This window comes from Pleurodeles waltl, chromosome 12, assembly GCF_031143425.1.
Source record: "Pleurodeles waltl isolate 20211129_DDA chromosome 12, aPleWal1.hap1.20221129, whole genome shotgun sequence".
NCBI lineage: Eukaryota > Metazoa > Chordata > Amphibia > Caudata > Salamandridae > Pleurodeles > Pleurodeles waltl.
In genome coordinates, this window is record NC_090451.1 from 21,215,897 (window position 1) to 21,238,043 (window position 22,147).

Consider the following 22,147-nt stretch of genomic DNA (forward strand, 5'->3'; position numbering starts at 1 on the left):
GAGCACTGTACGCAGTGGGGACAGTAGATCAAGCACCTACAGGGCCATGGGTGTACAGCAGAGCACTGTACGCAGTGGGGGGCAGTAGATAAGCACTTACAGGGCCCTGGGTGTACAACAGAGCACTGTACGCAGTGGGGAGCTGTAGATCAAGCACATACAGGGCCCCGTGCACCACAGCACTTTACACAATGTAGCACAACAAGGGCAGGAAGAGTCTGTTAATGAGAGATTGCTCCTTGTGCTTCCATAGTGTTCATTTGTACATTGCAGATATTTTTAAAGGTTGCGGAAGAGACACACGTTGATGCTGAAGAGCCTGGTAGATATGCTGAGGTCTGTAAAGGAGCTGCTGACGTCTGCAAGGAGAGTGTGAGAATACAAGGTACGATGGCTAGGCCTTGTACTCAATAAGATGCTTTAAACCCATCATTAGACGCAGATCATTCATTCATTTCACAAGTCTGCTTGCCTCTTCTCGTGGAGTCTGTGCATTGATGCAGTTTTTGTAGTTCTGGGAAATGCATGATAGCGGCATGAATGGTTCATCCAGGACAGTTTCTCCAAGTGGGGAAGATGGGATGTGACCCTAGCTGGGAGTCTGTGATGGGGTCACCAGTGTGGTCACTTCATGTATCAGGCTTTATCAGCCAGGACAGTGACAGAGCACAGTTATTGTGCATCCGTTAAATTACTTCACGGTGTTCAGTCCGGCTGATTCTCCACATCTAATGAAAGTCCAATGAATAAGCCCCACACAGTAGAAGAAACTGTCGCAGAAACTGGTGAAGCAAAGCTAGTGTGATGCAACCCACGGAAGGGGCGGGAGCAAAAAAAGAATGATTGTCATTATTGTGGATGCAAATAAATAGGCGTGGTTTGCTCCGTGGTGCAGCGTTGAGTGCAGCAGCACAGGCGGTCTCATGCGTGTAGCTGTCACTGCCTCCCTCCATGTGAGTCGTATGGACAGGCAATACTTGTGAGGTCTCGGGAGAGATCAGTCTCGGGTTATATGGTCTCAGTGGGACCAATCTCACCTGCCAGGTATCCTCACTTTACTAGTCTCTGTTTATTTGAAACTGCACTTCCACTGGGAGGGGATACAACATCTGTGTGCCATTTAGGCCCTTAGTGTGTAAAAGGACCTCTTCTTCGTTTAGCCGTGTGCCTCATCTATCCTATCCCGCATACCCCTCGGTCAGGTCTGGCCCCCATTCAGATGTTGCTTGAAGTCGAGCCTCTGAGTCAGGCCGGCCCGGGTTGGCTCGTCCGCCTCCAAGGTGTGAGTCCTCGTGGTCAGTCAGTGATGGCGTTGGGTGCAGTGCTAGGGAGCCACCATTCGGGGGAGAGAGGACAATTAGGTTAGAGTGATGTGATCCCTCGTTTCCCCAGACAATGAAGCCTTCAGAACAAAAGGGAGGAATCCTTTTTGAAAGTGTTAGTACCCATCAAGAGAAGGTATTTTTAAAGAAAAACAAGAATATCCCTCCTCTTAATGGGTATCTAACCCTTTCCTTTTGTTCATGTAGGGTTTGAAGTCCTAGAGAGAACAGCCACTGACCCTGGTGATAGACTGAACAGTTTGGATTCTCAGTGCTTGATGTCACGCCAGGAGCTGCTGCCGATGCCTCCAGGACAGGATACACAGGAGTTAGCATCTCTAGAAGGAGAGGGCCAGCTGGAAACATAGACTTGTTGGGTGGGTTCATCTTCGGATTCTCCCGCATCAAAGAGTATTTATCTGCTCGACGTATGTGCTTGGCAGGCTGAATTGTGTGGGTACTCTGTGCAGCAATGCCTGACTGAGTAGGACAGGCCAGACTGCGCTCTGCAGGGCCTGCTAAAGTCTGAATGTGCAGGAAAAGCAGGGGTTTGCAGGTGCATACAGCCACGCGTACTGTTCACTGCTCGTCACTGGACCTGTACACTTGTGTGTGAGATTCATTACTTTCCTGTGGTGGTCACCCTTCCTCCTCTTTATCTACAGATGGCGGTGCACCCGTGGAACTGGGGAACAGGAGTGCGAGAGCCTCGGCCTGCACCCCAGACAAGGCCTGTGATGACGGAGATGCTGTGGACATCGAGGCTGCAGGTGAGGCAGCACTGGCCATGTCTGGATCTGGCAACTGAGCCTGTGCCCCCGTGACGTACCTGTGTATGCAGGGTGCGGTGTCTATGTGCAAGGTTCCCGCTGTGTGAAGGTTTGTTTGTGAGTGAAAGGTTTGTGCCTGTGGGTCACCTGTGAGCCCCGTCTGTACCTGTGGGTGCGAGGTGACTACACTTGTACCTTTCTGAGGATCCGATGTCTGTATGTGCAATGTTCCTGATTCCGTGTGAGGTGCTCGCATCTCTGCAGGACCTGATCGAGGCCGCCATATATCTGTGTAAGTGTCCTGGAAGTGGTTTCTGCCAAATGGTGAACGTAAAGTGCACGTGTGTAGAGGGAAGGTGCTTCTGGTTGTGAGAGGGTGGTGCAGTACCTGTTAGCTGGTGCTGTTGATTCTGAAAGCAGTGGGACCTGTATTTGGGAGGGATCTCCGCAGATAAGAAACCTGAGTACATTGGATGCATATTTCAGTGATGGGTCTGTGCGTCTCTGGAGGTACTTGTGTGCCTCTGCTGATCCTTATACACCACTGGAACTCTGGAACTTTGTGTGTACAGAGGCCTCTGGGGTCTGTGTAGGTTTCTCTGTATCTGGCAGGGCTCGAAAAAATCATAAAAATGTTACTGGACCTGCAGGTCGAGTAACTTAAATAATCTACTCTACCTAACTTTAATGTACTTGACCTGTAAACGGGTCTCAAATTGTGTGATTCTAGGCAAATAGTTTACAGAGTCGCCTTTTTCTCAATTCTCACATATGACTGCACCTTCAAATGTGTGAGCTCAGCTTTTCTGCAGTACAAAAAACCCTCTTTTGTTTGAAGTAGAAGACTAAAGTTTGCTGCATGCATCACAAGAATCTAGCCCACATACCCATGAGGTCTAGCCACACAACCTAGGACTTCTTTTAGTTTACTAACAACATTGCCATCAGGGCAGGAGTGTTTCTCAGTTTGTTGAAACACTCAAGTTTAATACATATATTACTAAACCATGATGTGGTAACATATTGTCATCTACACGCAGTAACTTTCCATAAAATGTCCAACAACCTCTCCACTTACTTGCAGCTTTACTGATAAATCTACATAGTGTATTAACAATCTGTGAAAATTGGGTTTTAGAAAACATATCCTTTGCATATCAACATGTAAAGTATTCTGACTTGTTTTATCCTATTAAAATATTTTTTTCAGCACACAGAAATATAAAAAATGACTTTCATAACTACTGAAATATATTTTTTAATGTTTGCACAGTTCACTCAGTCATTTAAATGTTGTGTGTTAGGAAAAACTGACAACCTAAATCCTTTTATTTTACATTCTAAGCAGCAGGTCACAGTTCACCTTACAAAGTCCTGGAACTCTGCAGTCAGAAGGGAAATTAATTGTAAGAAAAACTGACTTTTGACTTCTGTCTGTGAACACAGAGCAAATGTGACATAAGATCAAGATTTAAAGGCATCTTTTATTGCCCCTCCACTTTTCAACTGAACAGAACACCTGTTCAGTGTCAACTCTCCAGAGGGGACCAGTAAGTATTAAAAATAGTTCGACCTGATCAAATAAGACGCACCAATGCGAGTGGTAGAGTGGATTTTTCAAGCCCTGCCTGGGGAATTAATTAATCCATCCTTTAGCAAATAAATAACAAAAACCAACTCAATTTACAAAAAGTTGACATTGGTAAGCTCTTCCACTCTAGTGCGCCATACAGAACCTAAAAAGGCATTAGTCATGGGTGTGTGGCTTTAAGTACATAGATAACAGCCAAAATAGCAGTTAAAATACTGTTCTCTGACTCATAATACAGGTTAAAATTCTAAACCTTGTGCCATCATGGAGCAATCAATCAATAAATGTGTTGAGCGCGCTACTCACCCGGTAGGGTCTCAAGGCGCTGGGGGAGGGGGGAGGGGAAGCTACTGCTCGAAGAGCCATGTCTTGAGGCGCTTTCTGAAGGTCAGAAGGTCCCAGGTCTTGCGTAGGTTGGTGGGGAGGGAATCCCAGGCTTTGGCGGCGAGGTGGGAGAAAGACCTGCAGCCGGACGTGGTGCGTTGAATGCAAGGGACTGTTGCGAGGTCGGTGGAGCGGAGCTGGCGTGTCGGGATGTGGAAGTTGAGTCAGTCGTTGAGGAAGGCCGGTCCGCAGCCGTGGAGGGCTTTGTGAGCGTGGATTAGGATTTTGAAGAAGATCCTTTTGTTGATGGGCAGCCAGTGTAGGGTTCTGAGGTGGGCGGAGATGTGCTCGTGGCAAGGGAGGTTGAGGATGAGACGTTCTGAGGCGTTCTGGATGTGCTGGAGTTTTCTCTGGAGCTTGGCTGTAGTTCCCGGCTAGAGGGCGTTGCCGTAGTCCAGTCTGCTGCTGATGAGGGCGTGGGTGATCGTTCTTCTGGTTTCTACGGAAATCCACCTGAAGTTCTTGCGGAGCATACAGAGGGTGTTGAAGCAAGAGGACGATATGGTGTTGACTTGCTGGGTCATGGAGAGAGAAGAGTCTAGTATGAAGCTGAGGTTGCGTGCGTGGATGGTGGGTGTCGGGGTGGTCCCAGGGTGGCCGGCCACCATGAGTCGTTCCATGCAGACTTGTTGGGTCTGAAGATGATGATCTCGGTTTTTCCTGAGTTCAACTGGAGGTGGCTTGCTGTCATCCAATTAGCGATGGCGAGAAGTCCGGAGTGGAGGTTGTTCTTGGTGATTGAGGGGGTTCCTTGTGAGGCAGAGGATGAGCTGGGTGTTGTTGGCGTAGGAAATAATGGTGAGGCCGTGGGGTCGGACGATGCTGGCGAGCGGAGCCATGTAGATATTGAAGAGGGTGGGGCTGAGTGAGGATCCCTGGGGGACTCTGCACATGGTCTTGGTGGCTTTAGACCGGAATGGGGGGAGGCGAACTCTTTGGGTTCTTTCGGAGAGGAAGGAGGTGAGCCAGTCCAGGGCTTTGTGGCGAATTCCGGCGTTGAAGAGGCGTGTGCGAAGGGTTTGGTGGCATACAGTGTCGAAGGCTGCGGAGAGGTCGAGAAGGATGAGGGCAACGGTTTCACCCTTGTCGAGCCTGGTCCTGATGTCGTCGGTGCAGGCGATGAGGGCGGTCTTGGTGCTGTGTTTTTTGTGGAATCCAGACTGTGAGATGTTGAGTATGTTGTTGTCCTCCAGGATGCGGGAAAGTTGGTTGTTGATTATCTTCTCTATGACCTTTGCGGGGAAGGGGAGTAGAGAGATAGGTCTGTAGTTTGTGAGGTCTTCGGGTCGGGTTTGTGTTTTTTTAGCAAGGCGTTGACTTCGGTGTGTTTCCAGACATCGGGGAAGGTGGCGGTCTCGAAGGAGCTGTTTCTGACGGACCAGAGCTGGGGAGCGATGACTTGGCTGGCCTTGTTGAAGACGTGGTGGGGGCAGGGGTCTGTTGGAGCAGATAAAGATCGCACCCGAGTATGAGGAACCGCCCTTTAATCCTTTGTGGTTCCTCTTACCAGTTGCAGGTCATTGGTACCGAAAACCTCTTTCAGAGCATCCCCACATCTGGATGTTCTAAGAGAGGAGAACAAGCATACTTTTCTGGCTTAGATGTGTGCGCTGGTGATTAATTTCTGCAATTATCACAGTAGCACCAAGGCTGTGGATCTACAGCTTGCCAGTCTTACTTCATCACCAGATCATACCAGGCAAAGCGCATTCTCAAATATTCTCTTTTAATCCATAGGATACAGGACTTTAGATATTCCTTAAAGCGTCTCAGTTTCTAATTTCTAATGACTAAACCTGCATTATGCAGTCACGTCCATTTAATAGGTTAGCCCTGATCGGCTGTGTTTTAGGCTCGGCTTTGAAGAACCTCTTTGAATGCGCTCCTGGTGAGGTTTGCTGCCCAGAGTGACCCACATTATAGGTGATGTAAAGCCTCTTCGAAGGGTTGTTTCCAAAGGTTGGGGTTGTTCATTGGCTGTTGGCTCAGTTCTTGCAACAATAAATGTTTTTCTGTGCCAAGCAGGGCCTCCGTGGCCATGTGCCCGATGTGGATTGGGTCAGCATTCAACTTAAATATTGTTTCATCACCTGAATTACAGGCGAATGTAGGGCTGGGAAGGGCAAATATAATCTCAAATGCTGGTACTGAGTTATGTCTAACACTGGGGAGTTTTTAATCCATATTTTAATGTGGGAAACTTTCAATTTGACGACTAGTAGTCGCTGTCAACGATTTCAGCAGCTATGTGAAGGCAAAGGGAATGACTGTGTCTTTTGCTTCCAAGAAGAGAGACGTGTGGTATAATCCTCTTTCATGAGGTGATCCCCCATATTTGAATGTTAATGCCCTTAAAGTGAAGCTCCCTCCAGTGCCCAGTGACTGCAGGTATTCATTGCTTTGCCAAAGGCTGTTACTCTAGATTTATCAGTACCTACTTCCAGGTGGTGCACGCACAATAAATACTCCGTGCTCTGGCAATGTGATGCAAGGCTAGGCTGGTTGGGTTTGATAAGGCCATGTTGTTTTTGCATTACACAGTAGGTGCACCGGCGAGCTTCCTAGTCTTGGAGGGCGTGCTCTTTCGCTCCAACTAGCCGGACCTAGCTTAAAAAGATAAGAATTTAAACAAGGACAGGAGAGGACACAGCTTTGCTTGAAGTCCTGGTTGTTGGAACTCTTCTTTGTTAGTTCGGAGTCATCTCCTCTTGTAATACGAACTCATGTGCCTGTGTAAATGCTTGGGTTTGCTTGTAGTAATTTGCCCAGCCCCATCTGCCCAACCTCTGACTCAACCTCATCTCTTTATTCCATACAGTGATATTCTGAAATCAATAAAACAGTCATAAACTCTGGGGTCACTGCGATGGACACTGTTACAGGCCGGCAAATTAGGCAGAACACGTGATTTAAGGTCGCAGCTGGGAGGAAGAAGATGGGAGGAAGAAGATGGGAGGATGAAGATGGGCGGATGCAGCTGGGAGGATGAAGATGGGCGGATGAAGATGGGCGGATGAAGATGGGCGGATGAAGATGGGAGGATGCAGCTGGGAAGATGCAGCTGGGAGGATGCAGCTGGGAGGATGCAGCTGGGAGGATGCAGCTGGGAGGATGCAGCTGGGAGGATGAAGATGGGTGGATGCAGCTGGGAGGATGAAGATGGGTGGATGCAGCTGGGAGGATGCAGCTGGGAGGATGAAGATGGGTGGATGCAGCTGGGAGGATGCAGCTGGGAGGATGCAGCTGGGAGGATGAAGATGGGTGGATGCAGCTGGGAGGATGCAGCTGGGAGGATGCAGCTGGGAGGATGCAGCTGGGAGGATGCAGCTGGGTGGATGAAGATGGGAGGATGTAGCTGGGAGGATGAAGATGGGAGGATGCAGCAGGGAGGATGAAGATGGGAGGATGAAAATGGGAGGATGAAGATGGGTGGATGCAGCTGGGAGGATGCAGCTGGGAGGATGAAGATGGGTGGATGCAGCTGGGAGGATGAAGATGGGTGGATGCAGCTGGGAGGATGCAGCTGGGAGGATGAAGATGGGTGGATGCAGCTGGGAGGATGCAGCTGGGTGGATGAAGATGGGTGGATGCAGCTGGGAGGATGCAGCTGGGAGGATGCAGCTGGGAGGATGCAGCTGGGAGGATGCAGCTGGGAGGATGCAGCTGGGAGGATGCAGCTGGGTGGATGAAGATGGGAGGATGCAGCTGGGAGGATGAAGATGGGAGGATGCAGCAGGGAGGATGAAGATGGGAGGATGAAGATGGGAGGATGCAGCTGGGAGGGTGAAGATGGGTGGATGCAGCTGGGAGGATGCAGCAGGGAGGGTGAAGATGGGAGGATGCAGCTGTGAGGATGAAGATGGGAGGATGCAGCTGGGAAGATGCAGCTGGGAGGATGAAGATGGGTGGATGCAGCTGGGAGGATGCAGCTGGGAGGATGAAGATGGGTGGATGCAGCTGGGAGGATGCAGCTGGGAGGATGCAGCTGGGAGGATGCAGCTGGGAGGATGCAGCTGGGAGGATGAAGATGGGTGGATGAAGATGGGAGGATGCAGCTGGGAGGATGAAGATGGGAGGATGAAGATGGGAGGATGCAGCAGGGAGGATGAAGATGGGTGGATGCAGCTGGGAGGATGCAGCTGGGAGGATGAAGATGGGTGGATGCAGCTGGGAGGATGCAGCAGGGAGGATGAAGATGGGAGGATGCAGCTGTGAGGATGAAGATGGGTGGATGCAGCTGGGAGGATGGAGATGGGAGGATGCAGCTGGGAGGATGCAGCTGGGAGGATGCAGCTGGGAGGATGCAGCTAGGAGGATGCTAGAAACTGTATCCATAGAAATGCTGTGTGAGCGCAAACTGTAGATGTAATCGAGTCCCTTTTAGGTGTCCTGAATTGAGGGCCTTCCAGTGTTAACAGAAAGGAACTGAGTCTGGGCACCAACAGAAAGCAAATCATATCCCAATACATGAAAGCAGTAATTGCAAGCGAGCCCTGGAAATGTGAAGGTATGCAGAGCAGGGTTTTATAAATCTGAAAGAGAGAGATCTGCTGATAAATCCAGTGAGGCGGAGTAGGGCTGGATTAGCAGAGGGTTTCAAGCAGAGACAGGGTGGCAGGAACATGTAAGGGATGCAAACAAATCTAGAGCCTGGGCATTACTTAAGGTGAACAGTAGCAGACTTCAGGGGCTACACATGACGTCAGTCTAGTGCCTTGAGCATCAACTGGTGGCTCTTGATATTCAGTGAACCATCCAAGACCCTCATAGGGAAGAGTGACCAAGGTAGTTCTTGGGCTGTACCCTTACAGCGTTAGACAAACGCAAGAAGTGAATGTACAAATGAATTATTCCATTAAATGTTCACTACTTTATAAAAGGTCTCGTTGCACCATATGCAACTGTCATCTAAAGAGACAGCAAGACCGCGGGTGACTGTTGTCCACAGTGGCTGACAGATTTCCACCAACTCACATTCTGCTGAGTGAGGCTTACTAGACAAATTGATGACTTGACCCCCCTCAGAAAGGACAGTGACCTAAGGGAAGGTAGGTGCCTTGCAGCGGAAACACCAAATGGGAAGAAAGAGATTCTCTGCCCAGGTGGCACTTGAAGCAGGAATGTTCAGAAGAAGTTAAGAAAAAACTGCTTTGATCGGACGACGGAAGAAAGAGGTTGTGCTTCGCTAGCAGAAAGTAATGGAAGCAGTCGGGACCAGTCGGGATAGACATGTTCTACCTAGCAGAAGAAACCAGCAGAAATGAGCAGTGCCCAGCTGGCAGAGGGTGCAGACAGAGGAACCAGTGCCCAGCTGGCACGGGATAGAGACAGATGACGCCTCTGCCCAGCTGGCAGAGGATGCAGACAGAAGCCACCAGTGTCTAGCTGACACAGGATACAGACAGGACAGAAGCCACCAATGCCCAGCTGACAGAGGATGCAGACAGAAGCCACCAGTGCCCAGCTGGCACAAGATGCAGACAGAAGCCACCAGTGCCCAGCTGGCACAAGATGCAGACAGAAGCCACCATTGCCCAGCTGGCACAAGATGCAGACAGAAGCCACCAGTGCCCAGCTGGCACAAGATGCAGACTGAAGCCACCAGTGCCCAGCTGGCACAAGATGCAGACAGAAGCCACCACTGCCCAGCTGGCACAGGATGCAGACAGGAGCCACACATGCTCACCTGGCACAGAATACAGACAACACCATCAGTGACCCATCTGGCACAAGATGCAGACAGAAACCACCAGTGCCCATCTGGCACAAGATGCAGACAGGAACTTCCAGTGCCCAGCTGACATAGAACGCAGACAGAAACTACCAGTGCGCAGCTGGCATAGGATGCAGACAGAAGCCACCAGTGCCCAGCTGGCAGAGGGGCCTTCCATTAGTTAGCTGGAAGGCAGTTCAGCAGTTGAGAAGATTTTGCCTTAAAACCAAATACAGGAACAGGGGTTGATGAAGTCACATGGAATACAGGAAAACTTAAAAGAGAGCAGAACTGTACGAGCAGTGTAGGTGGGAGACACCTGTCATCATTCCAGGGTGTAAAAGGTTGTGAGAAAGGGGCACCCCCAAATGTTTATGGCAACGAGCAGCCAGAAGTTCTGAGCCACGAGTGCTTTAACCCCACAAATGTTCTAGGTCTGGGCTGACGAAAGCTGCCCAGAACCATTCTGGTTAGTACAGTTCGGTAAACAAAGACTCGGATTGTTGATTCATTTTTTCCTGTAATGTAAATTGATCCATTATTTACAAGCATTTTTTGCATTTCACAAAACAGAGTGATAACACATAAAGATTCTAAATGTCACTATAGTAATAAATTCTGGCAGAATGGCAGGAGCAGGCGTTCATAGCAATGCCGAAAACAGGATTGTCCGTCATTACGCAGTCCCAGTATGTCCCCGGTACCTATAAGTGGGGCTGAAATATACATTCTCCCTAGCAGACGCCAGTGTGCTGATATGTCCTTTAAACAGCAAAAAACCCAGACAACTGAAACTTTGTGTGGAACAGAGTAAATCACTGTGTAACACCGGGGTAATATCCAGTATACAGGTACCGGAGAGGGTTATGAGTACTATGAGGGTTGGAGTTAGGTTTAGGCTACTGTCACAGGCAGGTTATGTAGGGAGTGATGCAGACAGTTAAGGTTAGGAATGTGGTTGGGGTTGGGTTTGGGATGAGGGTTTGGCTAGTGCTACAGGTAAGGTTAGTGAGGAGTGATGCAATAGTTATGGCTAGGAGTACAGTTTTGGTTGTGATTCGGGTTAAGTTTGTGTTACAAGTAAGGTTAGCGATGCAGAGAGTTAGGGTTCGGAGTATGGTTGGGGTTGTGATTGGGGTCAGGTTTGTGTTTCAGGTAAGTTTTGTGGGCAGTTATGAAAAGAGTTAGGGTTCGGAGTACGGTTGGGGTTGTGATTGGGGTCAGGTTTGTGTTTCAGGTACGTTTTGTGGGCAGTTATGAAAAGAGTTAGGGTTCGGAGTACGGTTGGGTTTGTGATTTGGGTTAGGTTTGTGTTACAAGTAAGGTTAGCGATGCAATAGTTATGGCTAGGAGTATGGTTGTGGTTGTGACTTGGGTTAGGTTTGTGTTACAAGTAAGGTTAGCGATGCAATAGTTATGGTTAGGAGTACAGTTGGGGTTGTGATTGGGGTCAGGTTTGTGTTTCAGGTAAGTTTTGTGGGCAGTTATGAAAAGAGTTAGGGTTAGGAGTACGGTTGGGTTTGGAATGAGGGTTTGGTTAGTGTTGCAGGTCAATTTAGTGTGGAGTTATGAAAAGAGTTAGGGTTAGGAGTACAGTTGTGATTTGGGTTAGGTTTGTGTTACAAGTAAGGTTAGCGATGCAGAGAGTTAGGAGTACAGTTGTGGTTGTGATTTGGGTTAGGTTTGTGTTACAAGTAAGGTTAGCGATGCAGAGAGTTAGGGTTAGGAGTACGGTTGGGGTTGTGATTGGGGTCAGGTTTGTGTTTCAGGTAAGTTTTGTGGGCAGTTATTAAAAGAGTTAGGGTAGGAGTACGGTTGTGGTTGTGATTTGGGTTAGGTTTGTGTTACAAGTAAGGTTAACAATGCAGAGAGTTAGGGTTAGGAGTACAGTTGTGGTCTGGGTTAGGTTTGTGTTACAAGTAAGGTTAGCGATGCAGAGAGTTAGGGTTAGGAGTACGGTTGTGGTTGTGATTTGCGTTAGGTTTGTGTTACAAGTAAGGTTAGCGATGCAGAGAGTTAGGGTTAGGAGTACAGTTGTGGTTGTGGTTTGGGTTAGGTTTGTGTTACAAGTAAGGTTAACGATGCAGAGAGTTAGGGTTAGGAGTACGGTTGGGGTTGTGATTTGGGTTAGGTTTGTGTTACAAGTAAGGTTAGCGATACAGAGAGTCAGGGTTAGGAGTACAGTTGTGGTTGTGATTTGGGTTAGGTTTGTGTTACAAGTAAGGTTAGCGATGCAGAGAGTCAGGGTTAGGAGTACAGTTGTGGTTGTGGTTTGGCTTAGGTTTGTGTTACAGGTAAGGTTAACGATGCAGAGAGTCAGGGTTAGGAGTACAGTTGTGGTTGTGATTTGGGTCAGGTTTGTGTTACATGTAAGGTTAGCGATGCAGAGAGTTAGGGTTAGGAGTACGGTTGGGGTTGTGATTTGGGTCAGGTTTGTGTTACAAGTAAGGTTAGCGATGCAGAGAGTTAGGGTTAGGAGTACAGTTGTGGTTGTGATTTGGGTTAGGTTTGTGTTACAAGTAAGGTTAGCGATGCAGAGAGTTAGGGTTAGGAGTACGGTTGGGGTTGTGATTTGGGTTAGGTTTGTGTTACAAGTAAGGTTAGCGATGCAGAGAGTTAGGGTTAGGAGTACGGTTGGGGTTGGGTTTGGAATGAGGGTTGGGTTAGTGCAGCAGGTCAGTTTAGTGTGGAGTTATGAAAAGAGTTAGGAGTATGGTTGGGGTTGTGATTGGGGTCAGGTTTGTGTTTCAGGTAAGTTTAGTGGGCAGTTATCAAAAGAGGTGGGGTTAGGAGTACGGTTGTGGTTGTGATTTGTGTTAGGTGTGTGTTACAAGTAAGGTAACGATGCAGAGAGTTAGGGTAAGGAGTACGGTTGGGGTTGTACTTTGGGTTAGGTTTGTGATACAGGTAAGGTTATTGATGCAGAGAGTTAGGGTTAGGAGTACGGTTGGGGTTGTGATTGGGGTCAGGTTTGTGTTTCAGGTAAGTTTTGTGGGCAGTTATTAAAAGAGTTAGGGTTAGGAGTACGGTTGTGGTTGTGATTTGGGTTAGGTTTGTGTTACAAGTAAGGTTAGCGATGCAGAGAGTTAGGGTTAGGATTACGATTGGGGTTGTGATTTGGGTTAGGTTTGTGTTACAAGTAAGGTTAGCGATGCAATAGTTATGGTTAGGAGTACAGTTGGGGTTGTGATTGAGGTCAGGTTTGTGTTTCAGGTAAGTTTTGTGGGCATTTATTAAAAGAGTTAGGGTTAGGAGTACGGTTGTGGTTGTGATTTGGGTTAGGTTTGTGTTACAAGTAAGGTTAGCGATGCAGAGAGCTAGGGTTAGGAGTCCGGTTGTGGTTGTGATTTGGGATAGGTTTGTGTTACAAGTAAGGTTAGCGATGCAGAGAGTTAGGTTTAGGAGTACAGTTGGGGTTGTGATTGGGGTCAGGTTTGTGTTTCAGGTACAGTTTGTGGGCAGTTATGAAATGACTTAGGGTTAGGAGTACAGTTGTGGTTGTGATTTGGGTTAGGTTTGTGTTACAAGTAAGGTTAGCGATGCAGAGAGCTAGGTTTAGGAGTACAGTCGGGGTTGTGATTGGGGTCAGGTTTGTGTTTCAGGTACAGTTTGTGGGCAGTTATGAAAAGACTTAGGGTTAGGAGTACAGTTGTGGTTGTAATTTGGGTTAGGTTTGTGTTACAAGTAAGGTTAGCTATGCAGAGAGTTAGGGTTAGGAGTACAGTTGTGGTTGTGATTTGGGTTAAGTTTGTGTTACAAGTAAGGTTAGCGGTGCAGAGAGTTAGGGTTAGGAGTACAGTTGGGGTTGTGATTGTTAGTCAGGTTTGTTTCAGGTAAGTTTTGTGGGCAGTTATGAAAAGAGTTAGGGTTAGGGGTACGGTTGGGGTTGGGTTTGGAATGAGGATTTGGTCAGATTAGTGTGGAGTTATGAAAAGAGTTAGGGTGAGGAGCACGGTGGGCCCTTACTCTTGCACACAGGACATCCTTGCCTGTCCCTCACAGTGGATGTCTGGCAGGTCTGTGATGTATCTATGGAGTCATCTGTCATGCTGTGGGAGGAGTCTACAGTGATAGGGCAAATGGTCAAGTATTTGCTTCGGGAATTGCTTACATTTGAAGTGTGTCTGTGTGAAAGATAGAAGGCGATACAGGGTATGCCACAGATGTGTATGTACCTGTGGGCGATGCCTGAGCGAGAGATTATACTTTCTGGATAGGATGACTGTGAAACGTAGTAATTTTCTGGTCTAATGTCCTTTCTTTTCTTCCCTCTGCTGTGCCTGGATTCAGCAGTACAGAAAGGTAGGCCCTTCGTGCCCTGGCATACTGAGGGCATGCTCGCAATCACTTGTGGATCTGCCTCATCCTCTTTTAGGGGTCACTAGGGTGGCCCTTCGGCTGTAGTGCACACAGGGGGGAATGTGGTAGGAATGGGGAGACGTGTGGAGAAGGGCACATTCATGTCATAGGTGGAATAGTGTGGGTGGCCATTATCACTGCTGACAGTAGACGCAATGTTCCTGTTTATCGCTCTTCCAGGAAACACCTTCTGCTGCCGGGCATGAGAGAGCAAGCAATCCTAGAATCATTGCAGGGTTCAGAACAAACCCAAAAGGCCACAGTGGGTGCCCTGCAAGGGAGTTTTGTTGAGCTTCCATTCATGACCAGTCCCATGAATGTTTGTCTGCCAGCCACAGGCTGGTCTTGTCTCTGCCTGTTGTAGTAATACCAGACATTTCTGACAAAGTCTGCTATGTTTAGAAAAGTCTCAGAAGTAGACTGTACTCCTCTCAGAGTCTCAGATCCCATAACCTACACTTGTCAGTTGATCAGACCTTAGATTGATGTCACTCTCTGTGCCAAAGTCTAGCCTCTTTAGACGCTGAGGACTCTAGCATCACTTCTGTGAAAATATTGCACTTTGCTACCAAGTTAAGGAACACTTCAGTGTTGGGTTGTGCAGGATCTTGCACCCTGTAACCCTTTAGTTTTTGCAAACACCTTGTCCTCTGTATTTCCAGGCGAGCCCCAAGAAACAGACTTCCTGCAGAGTGTTGGTGGCACAGGATCCCGCCAGGTGACGGGCTGGGCCTTGATTTGGCAGCAACTTAGGGCCTTGTTTTTTAAGAGGTCCCTCTATGCTCGGCGAAGCCGCAGAGGGTTCTTTGCTCAGGTATGCACTTTACTGCCACTGTGAAGTTTCATGTGTGCCTGCTGCCACCTCTGATAAATCACTCCTTCTTTCATGCCCCAACTCCCTGGCTTACCCTATCTCTTTCATACACTTCACCCATCGTGTGATGTGATTCTCTGACTCCCCGCCTTACCTTGTCTCTTCTCGTGCTTCACCCCTCGTGTGATGTGATTCTCTAACTCCCTGGCTTACCTTTTCTCTTCTCGTGCTTCATCCCTCGTGTGATGTGATTCTCTGACTCCCTGCCTTACCTTGTCTCTTCTCGTGCTTCACCCCTCGTGTGATGTGATTCTCTCACTCCCTGCCTTACCTTGTCTCTTCTCGTGCTTCACCCCTCGTGTGATGTGATTCTCTCACTCCCCGCCTTACCTTGTCTCTTCTCGTGCTTCACCCCTCGTGTGATGTGAGTCTCTCACTCCCTGCCTTACCTTGTCTTTTCTCCTGCTTCACCCCTCGTGTGATGTGAGTCTCTCACTCCCTGCCTTACCTGGTCTCTTCTCGTGCTTCACCCCTCGTGTGATGTGATTCTCTCACTCCCCGCCTTACCTGGTCTCTTCTCGTGCTTCACCCCTCGTGTGATGTGATTCTCTCACTCCCTGCCTTATCTTGTCTCCTCTCGTGCTTCACCCCTCGTGTGATGTGATTCTCTCACTCCTTGCCTTACCTTGTCTCTTCTCGTGCTTCACCCCTCTTGTGATGTGATTCTCTGACTCCCTGCCTTACCTTGTCTCTTCTCGTGCTTCACCCCTCGTGTGATGTGATTCTCTCACTCCCCGCCTTACCTTGTCTCTTCTCGTGCTTCACCCCTCGTGTGATGTGATTCTCTCACTCCCTGGCTTACCTTGTCTCTTCTCGTGCTTCACCCCTCGTGTGATGTGATTCTCTCACTCCCCGCCTTACCTGGTCTCTTCTCGTGCTTCATCCCTCGTGTGATGTGATTCTCTGACTCCTTGCCTTACCTTGTCTCTTCTCGTGCTTCACCCCTCGTGTGATGTGATTCTCTCACTCCTTGCCTTACCTTGTCTCTTCTCGTGCTTCACCCCTTGTGTGATGTGATTGTCTCACTCCCTGGCTTACCTTGTTTCTTCTTGTGCGTCACCCCTCGTGTGATGCGATTCCCTGAATCCCTGGCTTGCCTTCTGCATACACTTATGGGGCACTCTTCATCTAAGGGGGTCCTTCCTTGTTCCCAAGCTAACCTCATATCTACCGTGATCACACATTAATTGCTCCTTGTTTGAACCTGTGTCTCCTCTAATGGTTTACCCCTCAACTTAAGGTTTTACACATACTCTTTGGTTCCCCCTGCTCTTCTCCAGTAGTCATCTCGTTTGTTGGCTACCCTGTGTCTCACAATGAGATTTCATACTCTCCCTGCAGGCTCCCTCAGGTCTCCTCTGAGGGTCCCACCCACACTTTCTCTGGCTGACCTCTTGTCTCACCCTGTTGCACAGATCGTGTTGCCGGCCCTGTTTGTGTTCATTGCTCTTCTCTTCAGCCTGATTGTTCCACCGTTTGGCAAGTACCCACCTCTTTCCCTGGAGCCCTGGATGTATGGACAGCAGTACACCTTCTTCAGGTAAGGCTGGCTCCCGCACCGGCTTCTTCACGTGGCTCCCCGGGAGCCCTCCTATGCATTGCTCTTCATGTGATTTCTCATGTCTCTGCTGGTTGCCCTTCCCCTGATCTTTGATGATTCTTGTCCGCTACAGTGTTTGGCACAGCTTTGTGTACCCTCTCAAACCTTGACCACTCTGGTACCTGTGCAGATTTTTTACTTGTTATTCTTCCTGTTTTAGTGATGATGCTCCTGGGGAGCCCAGCTCAGCACAACTCCTGCAGGCTCTCCTAGCTGAGCCAGGCTTTGGGACAAAATGCATGAGGAACGTGACAAGCTTGTGAGTACATCTCTTACCCTTGGGAGACAGTGGGTGTCTGTTAACTATGCATTCGAACCAGTGGCATCCTTGAGTGACTCTCCTGGGGACCTGGGATTGAGTACAAACCTCTTAGGGGCCCTGGGACTGGCACATTTTTAAATATAGTTCTACCTGTTGATCTGCAGGCATCCTCTAGAAGGGCCCTTGAGGGCATTTGCAGTGTTGTGCTGCAGGGCTTTTGGATGAAGTCCTCCCAAGTGCTCATCTTCTGTTCCGTTTGTCTGCTCACAGATCCTTTCCTTTGCCCAAGTGCCTTTCAAATCTGTTGTCACTCGTATTTTCTTTACCAGAGAACAGTGCCCATCGACGGACCCAAACTTCAGATCCCCCGCACTGTCCCCGTCACTGGTGCAGATTTTCCAGGATGGGAACTGGACGTCAGATCGGCCCTCGCCGGACTGTGTGTGCAGCTCTGAAGCGACGAGGAAGATCCTGCCAGACTGTCCAGAAGCTGCAGGTGGCCCCCCACCCCCTCAGGTAAGGACGATTCCTAACTGTGCACCCCGCTGTTACACTTAGGAACTTAGGGCCAGATGTAGCAAGTCGCAAATTGCTATGCAGTACGGTGTCTCAGACACCGACTGCGACTCGCAATGGGGTCGCAATGACCCACCTCATGAATATTCATGAGGTGGGTCGCAAATTGCGGCCCCATTGCGAGTATGGGCACTCGCTAACATGGAGGCCTGCTGTCATCAGCAGACCTCCATGTTTGCGACCTGCTTTTCAATAAAGCATTTTTTTTTTTTTTGAAGTGTAGCCCGTTTTCCTAACAGGAAAACGAGCTGCACTTCAAAAAAAACGAAACCTTTAGTTTCGGTTTTTTTTCAGGGCAGGGAGTGGTCCCTTGGACCACTCCCTGCCCTCAAAAAATATTTTGGGGTCCAGTCACAAACTGGAAGGGGTCCCATGGGGACCCCTTCCAATTTGCGATTGGGTTACCATCCACTTGAAGTGGATGGTAACTGCGATGCCATTTGCGACCGCATATGCGGTCGCAAATGGTATTGCATCCCAATGCGACTCGCAAATAGGAAGGGAACACCCCTTCCTATTTGCGAGTCTGAAATGCATTTTGCGAGTCGGTAACGACTCGCAAAATGCATTTCTGCATTGGGATACGCGTTTAGCGAGTCGCAAACGGCAAATTTTGCCGTTTGCGACTCGCTAAACGTTTGCTACATCTGGCCCTTACTCTAGTCCCCTCATTGCACTAATGTGGGCAGTGCTGAAAAACTGCAGCTTTTCTGCCACATTTGGCACCTCTTTTAATACTGTACTTCTCTTACAGGGGATTTCCATGTATAGTCACTGAATAGTTCAGCCCACATGCGGGGACCCCCGGAGCAGTGCTTTAATATATCTTCTTAAGTGGAGATTTTTCACCTTTGTTCAGGAAGGCCTGTAAACACACTACAGAAAGAGACTGATAATGCAAACCATCAACCACTGAGCCATCCACCTCCCAACAAAAACAAGGGCCACACTTCTGCTACACAGGCTCCTTTAGAGGCGCTTACAGAGGAAATATTTATAGAGGAAGATGTTCATCAACCGCGCTAAGAGGTTCTTCCACCTCAACAAAGCAGTGACTTCTTACACATCCCCACAGACCATACATCTCCTGTGGGAGGAAGATTGAATTTTGTTTACTCACAATGGCACAACATTACTACAGATCAATGGGTTCTATCAATTATCCAACATGGCTTTTGTCTAGAACTCATCTTTACTCCACCAAACATTCCCTCTCGTTCACACAAAGTCAGTCCGGCACATCTCAATCTATTAAAACAGGAGGTACAATCACTGCTACTCAAAGGTGCCGTAGAGATGATACCTATAGCCCAACAGAGGTCCGAAGTATATTCACTGTACTTATTCATACCAAAGAAAGATGGTATTCTCAGACCAATCTTAGATCTCAGACCCCTCAATCAATACATCCTTTTAGAACTCTTTTATATGGTCACTCCTCAAGACATCATTCCACTGCTACAAAAACAGGATTACATAACAGCATTAGATCTCAAACATGCTTATTTCCACCTTCCCATACACACAGCAGATCGAAAATATCTAAGATTTCTCACAGCGGGCAAGCACTACCAATTCAAAGTGCTACCATTCTTGATAACAACAGCGCCAAGGGTGTTGACCACATGCCTATCAGTAGTTGCAGCATTCCTCCGAAGACACCACATACATGTCTTTCCACATCTAGACGACTGCCTCATAAAAGCTAGTACAGTCCAAATTTGTCAGCAACACACTCAGTATACCGTAGATACCCTACACAATCTAGGATTCACAGTCAGTTATCACAAATCCCGCCTGCAGCCATCACAGATACAACCGTATCAGGGAGTAATCGTGAACACTCAGTCAGGATTAGCGTATCCAAACCCAGAAAGGGTTCAAGCATTTCACAGCCTAATATCTCAACTACAATACAGCCACGCGTGTACAGTAAAGCTAGTGATAAACTATTGGGAATGATGGCTTCATGCAGAGCAATAGTACCCAATGCAAGACTACACGTGAGACCACTGCACCAGTGTCCTTCTCCACAATGGTCTCAGGCACAGGGTCAGACTCAGGATCTAGTGTTGTTGGATCACCAGACTCGCCGCTCTCTGCAGTGGTGGAATCACACCAACCTATCAAAGGGGCGGCCCTTTCAGGACTCTGCGCCCCAGACCACAATCACACAGATGCATCACTGATAGGATGGGAGCTCGCCTCAACAACCTCACTATACAGGGGGATGGGGCCCACTTCAACAGACTTATCAAATAAACTACTTTGAATTCCTAGCAGTATTCCTAGCACTCAAAGCCTTTCAAACACAAACCACACACAAGATGGTGTTAATACGGACAGACAATATGACCACAATGTATTATCTGCAAAAACAGAGGGGGTGGCACTCATCTCCATTCCCCCTTTTAGCATAGACAATTTGGAAATGGGCGATTCACAATCAGATTCAGTTACTGGCAGAGTATCTTCCAGGGATACACGAGCAACAAGCAGACCTCTTAAGCAGGACGCAGCAACAAATACACGAATGGGAGATTCACCCACATGTGATTCAACAATACTTCCAAATGCGGGGAACCCTAGACATGGACTTTTTCGCCACAAGAGAAAACGGAAAATTCCAAAACATCGCATCCAGGTACCCACACCCTCAATCCAAGGGCAGTGCTCTGTGGATCAATTGGTCAGGGATAATTGCCTACGATTTCCCCCCTCTCCCACTTATTTCTTTTCTGATCAAAAAGATGAAACAGAACTCAGTCACCAAGACATTTGTAGCTCCCACGTGGGCATGTCAACATTGGTACACAACATTATTGGATCTGTCTGTAGTACCACATCACAAACTACCAAACAGACCAGATCTGTTGACGCTAAGGAGAGGTCAAATCAGACATCCAAATCCCAGCACACCCAACCTGGCGATTTAGTTCCTGATGTCATAGAATTTGGCTACTTACAACTTCCATCTGAATGTATGGATATTTTAAAGGAAGCACGCAAACCCACAACTACACAGTGTTTTGCAACTAAATGGAAGCGTTTTGTCTTACTATTGTCAGCCCCAAAAACATTAACTCACTTAAAGCTTCAATACAGGATATTGTTTGCTACTTGCTACTTTCACAAAAAGCAAACCTCGCATACTCCTCTATTAGGATAGATTTAACAACAATAGCTGCTTACCTCCAAAACAGACAACAAAGGCCCTAATTTTGACATTGGTGATAAATGCCGCCTACCGGCGTGGCGACAGCCACCAAAAGACCGTTGCCGCGGATAACAGCTGTCTGTCAAATATGGCCACAGCCGAATTTCCACCACAAGAAGGGCGGAACTCCGGCTGTGGCCATGCTGGCGGATGGCGTTAAGGTGGCGCTGCTACCACCAGCAGCGCCACGCCAGTAGACCACCGCCAGCCGTATTATGAAAAATAATACGGCCTGGCGGTGTTCTGCTGGCGGTAGCAGCGCCCAGTCCTGTCCCCTGCCGAAAGACCCCCTGGATCCAGGTAAGCCAGGTTTCCGACAGGGGAGGGGGGTGTTGTGTATGGGGGGGTGCATGAATGTGTGAGTGTGTGCATGAATACGAATGTATGTGTAGTGTTGATTGCGTGCATGTATGCATGTGTGAGAATGCGTGTATGAATGGATTTGTGAATGCGTGTCAGTGTGACTGGTACGGATGTGTACATGAATGAATGAATGGATGCATGCGTGCATGAATGCGTGTATGCCTGTGTGAGTGAGTGTGTGTATGCATGGCGTGTGTCTGCATGTGTGTTTGTGTAGGAGGGTTGGGGATTGGAAGGGGGGAGAGCGTGGATGGAGGGGGTGTGGGGAGCATCTGGGGAGTGTTTGGGGGTGGGCGCCTCCTTTCAGTGAAGGTAAGGAATTCCCTGTCACTGATAGGGCCTACCGCCATGGTTTTCATGGCGTTGCTAATGCCACGAAAACCATGGCGGTAGGCAGGGTCAAAATGCCTGAGGCTGTACAATAGCAGCGGCCAGGCTGGAGATTCTTATCTCCAGTCCGGCAGCTGCTACTGCCATGGCGGTCAGAGTGGTACATTGGCTGGTTGGCTTCAGCCAACCCGCCAATGTCATAATGTGGTGGTATGTACCGCTAGCCTGTTGGCAGTACCACCACCACATTACCACCAACTGCCGGGGTCAAAATGACTCCCATAGTTCCCTGTTTAGGATTTCTGTTATAAAAGCTTTTATGGAGGATCTTAAAAGGGTTATTCCACCTAGGGTACAACCAGCCTCCGTGTGGAATATTAACATTGTACTCACAAGACGTATGGGGCCACCCTTTGAACCCGTGCACTCTTGCCATTTCAGTTTTTATCATGGAAGGTTGCTTTCCTAGTAGCAATTAGTTCTTTAAGAAGAGTTCGTGAAATCCAAGCATTCACTTTAGAAAAACCTTTCTTCCAAATTCACAAAAACAAAATAGTTCTTATGACAAATCCATAATTCCTACCAAGGGTAGCTTCACCATTTCACATCAATCAGTCAGTGGAATTGCCAGTCTTCTTTTCACAGCCAGATTCAGTTGCTGAAAGAGCTCTTCATACCCTTGATATTAAAAGAGCTCTCATGTATTATGTAGATAGAACAAAAGATTTCAGAAAATCCAAACAATTCTTTGTGGCTTTTCAACAGCCTCACAAAGGTAATCCTATT

At 48.3% G+C, this 22,147-nt stretch overlaps 1 protein-coding gene across 3 annotated transcripts in view; it reads left to right on the forward strand.

Annotated features, from left to right (window-relative positions):
* Positions 1-22,147, forward strand: part of ABCA7 (ATP binding cassette subfamily A member 7) — a 243,777-nt gene that overhangs the window by 118,920 nt on the left and 102,710 nt on the right. For all 3 annotated transcript variants that reach the window (XM_069218017.1, XM_069218018.1, XM_069218019.1), the window contains exons 26-31: positions 274-385; positions 1,988-2,092; positions 14,802-14,953; positions 16,429-16,553; positions 16,774-16,872; positions 17,205-17,391. In XM_069218017.1, the coding sequence (XP_069074118.1) occupies positions 274-385; positions 1,988-2,092; positions 14,802-14,953; positions 16,429-16,553; positions 16,774-16,872; positions 17,205-17,391 (780 nt within the window). The remainder of the gene's footprint in view (positions 1-273; positions 386-1,987; positions 2,093-14,801; positions 14,954-16,428; positions 16,554-16,773; positions 16,873-17,204; positions 17,392-22,147) is intronic.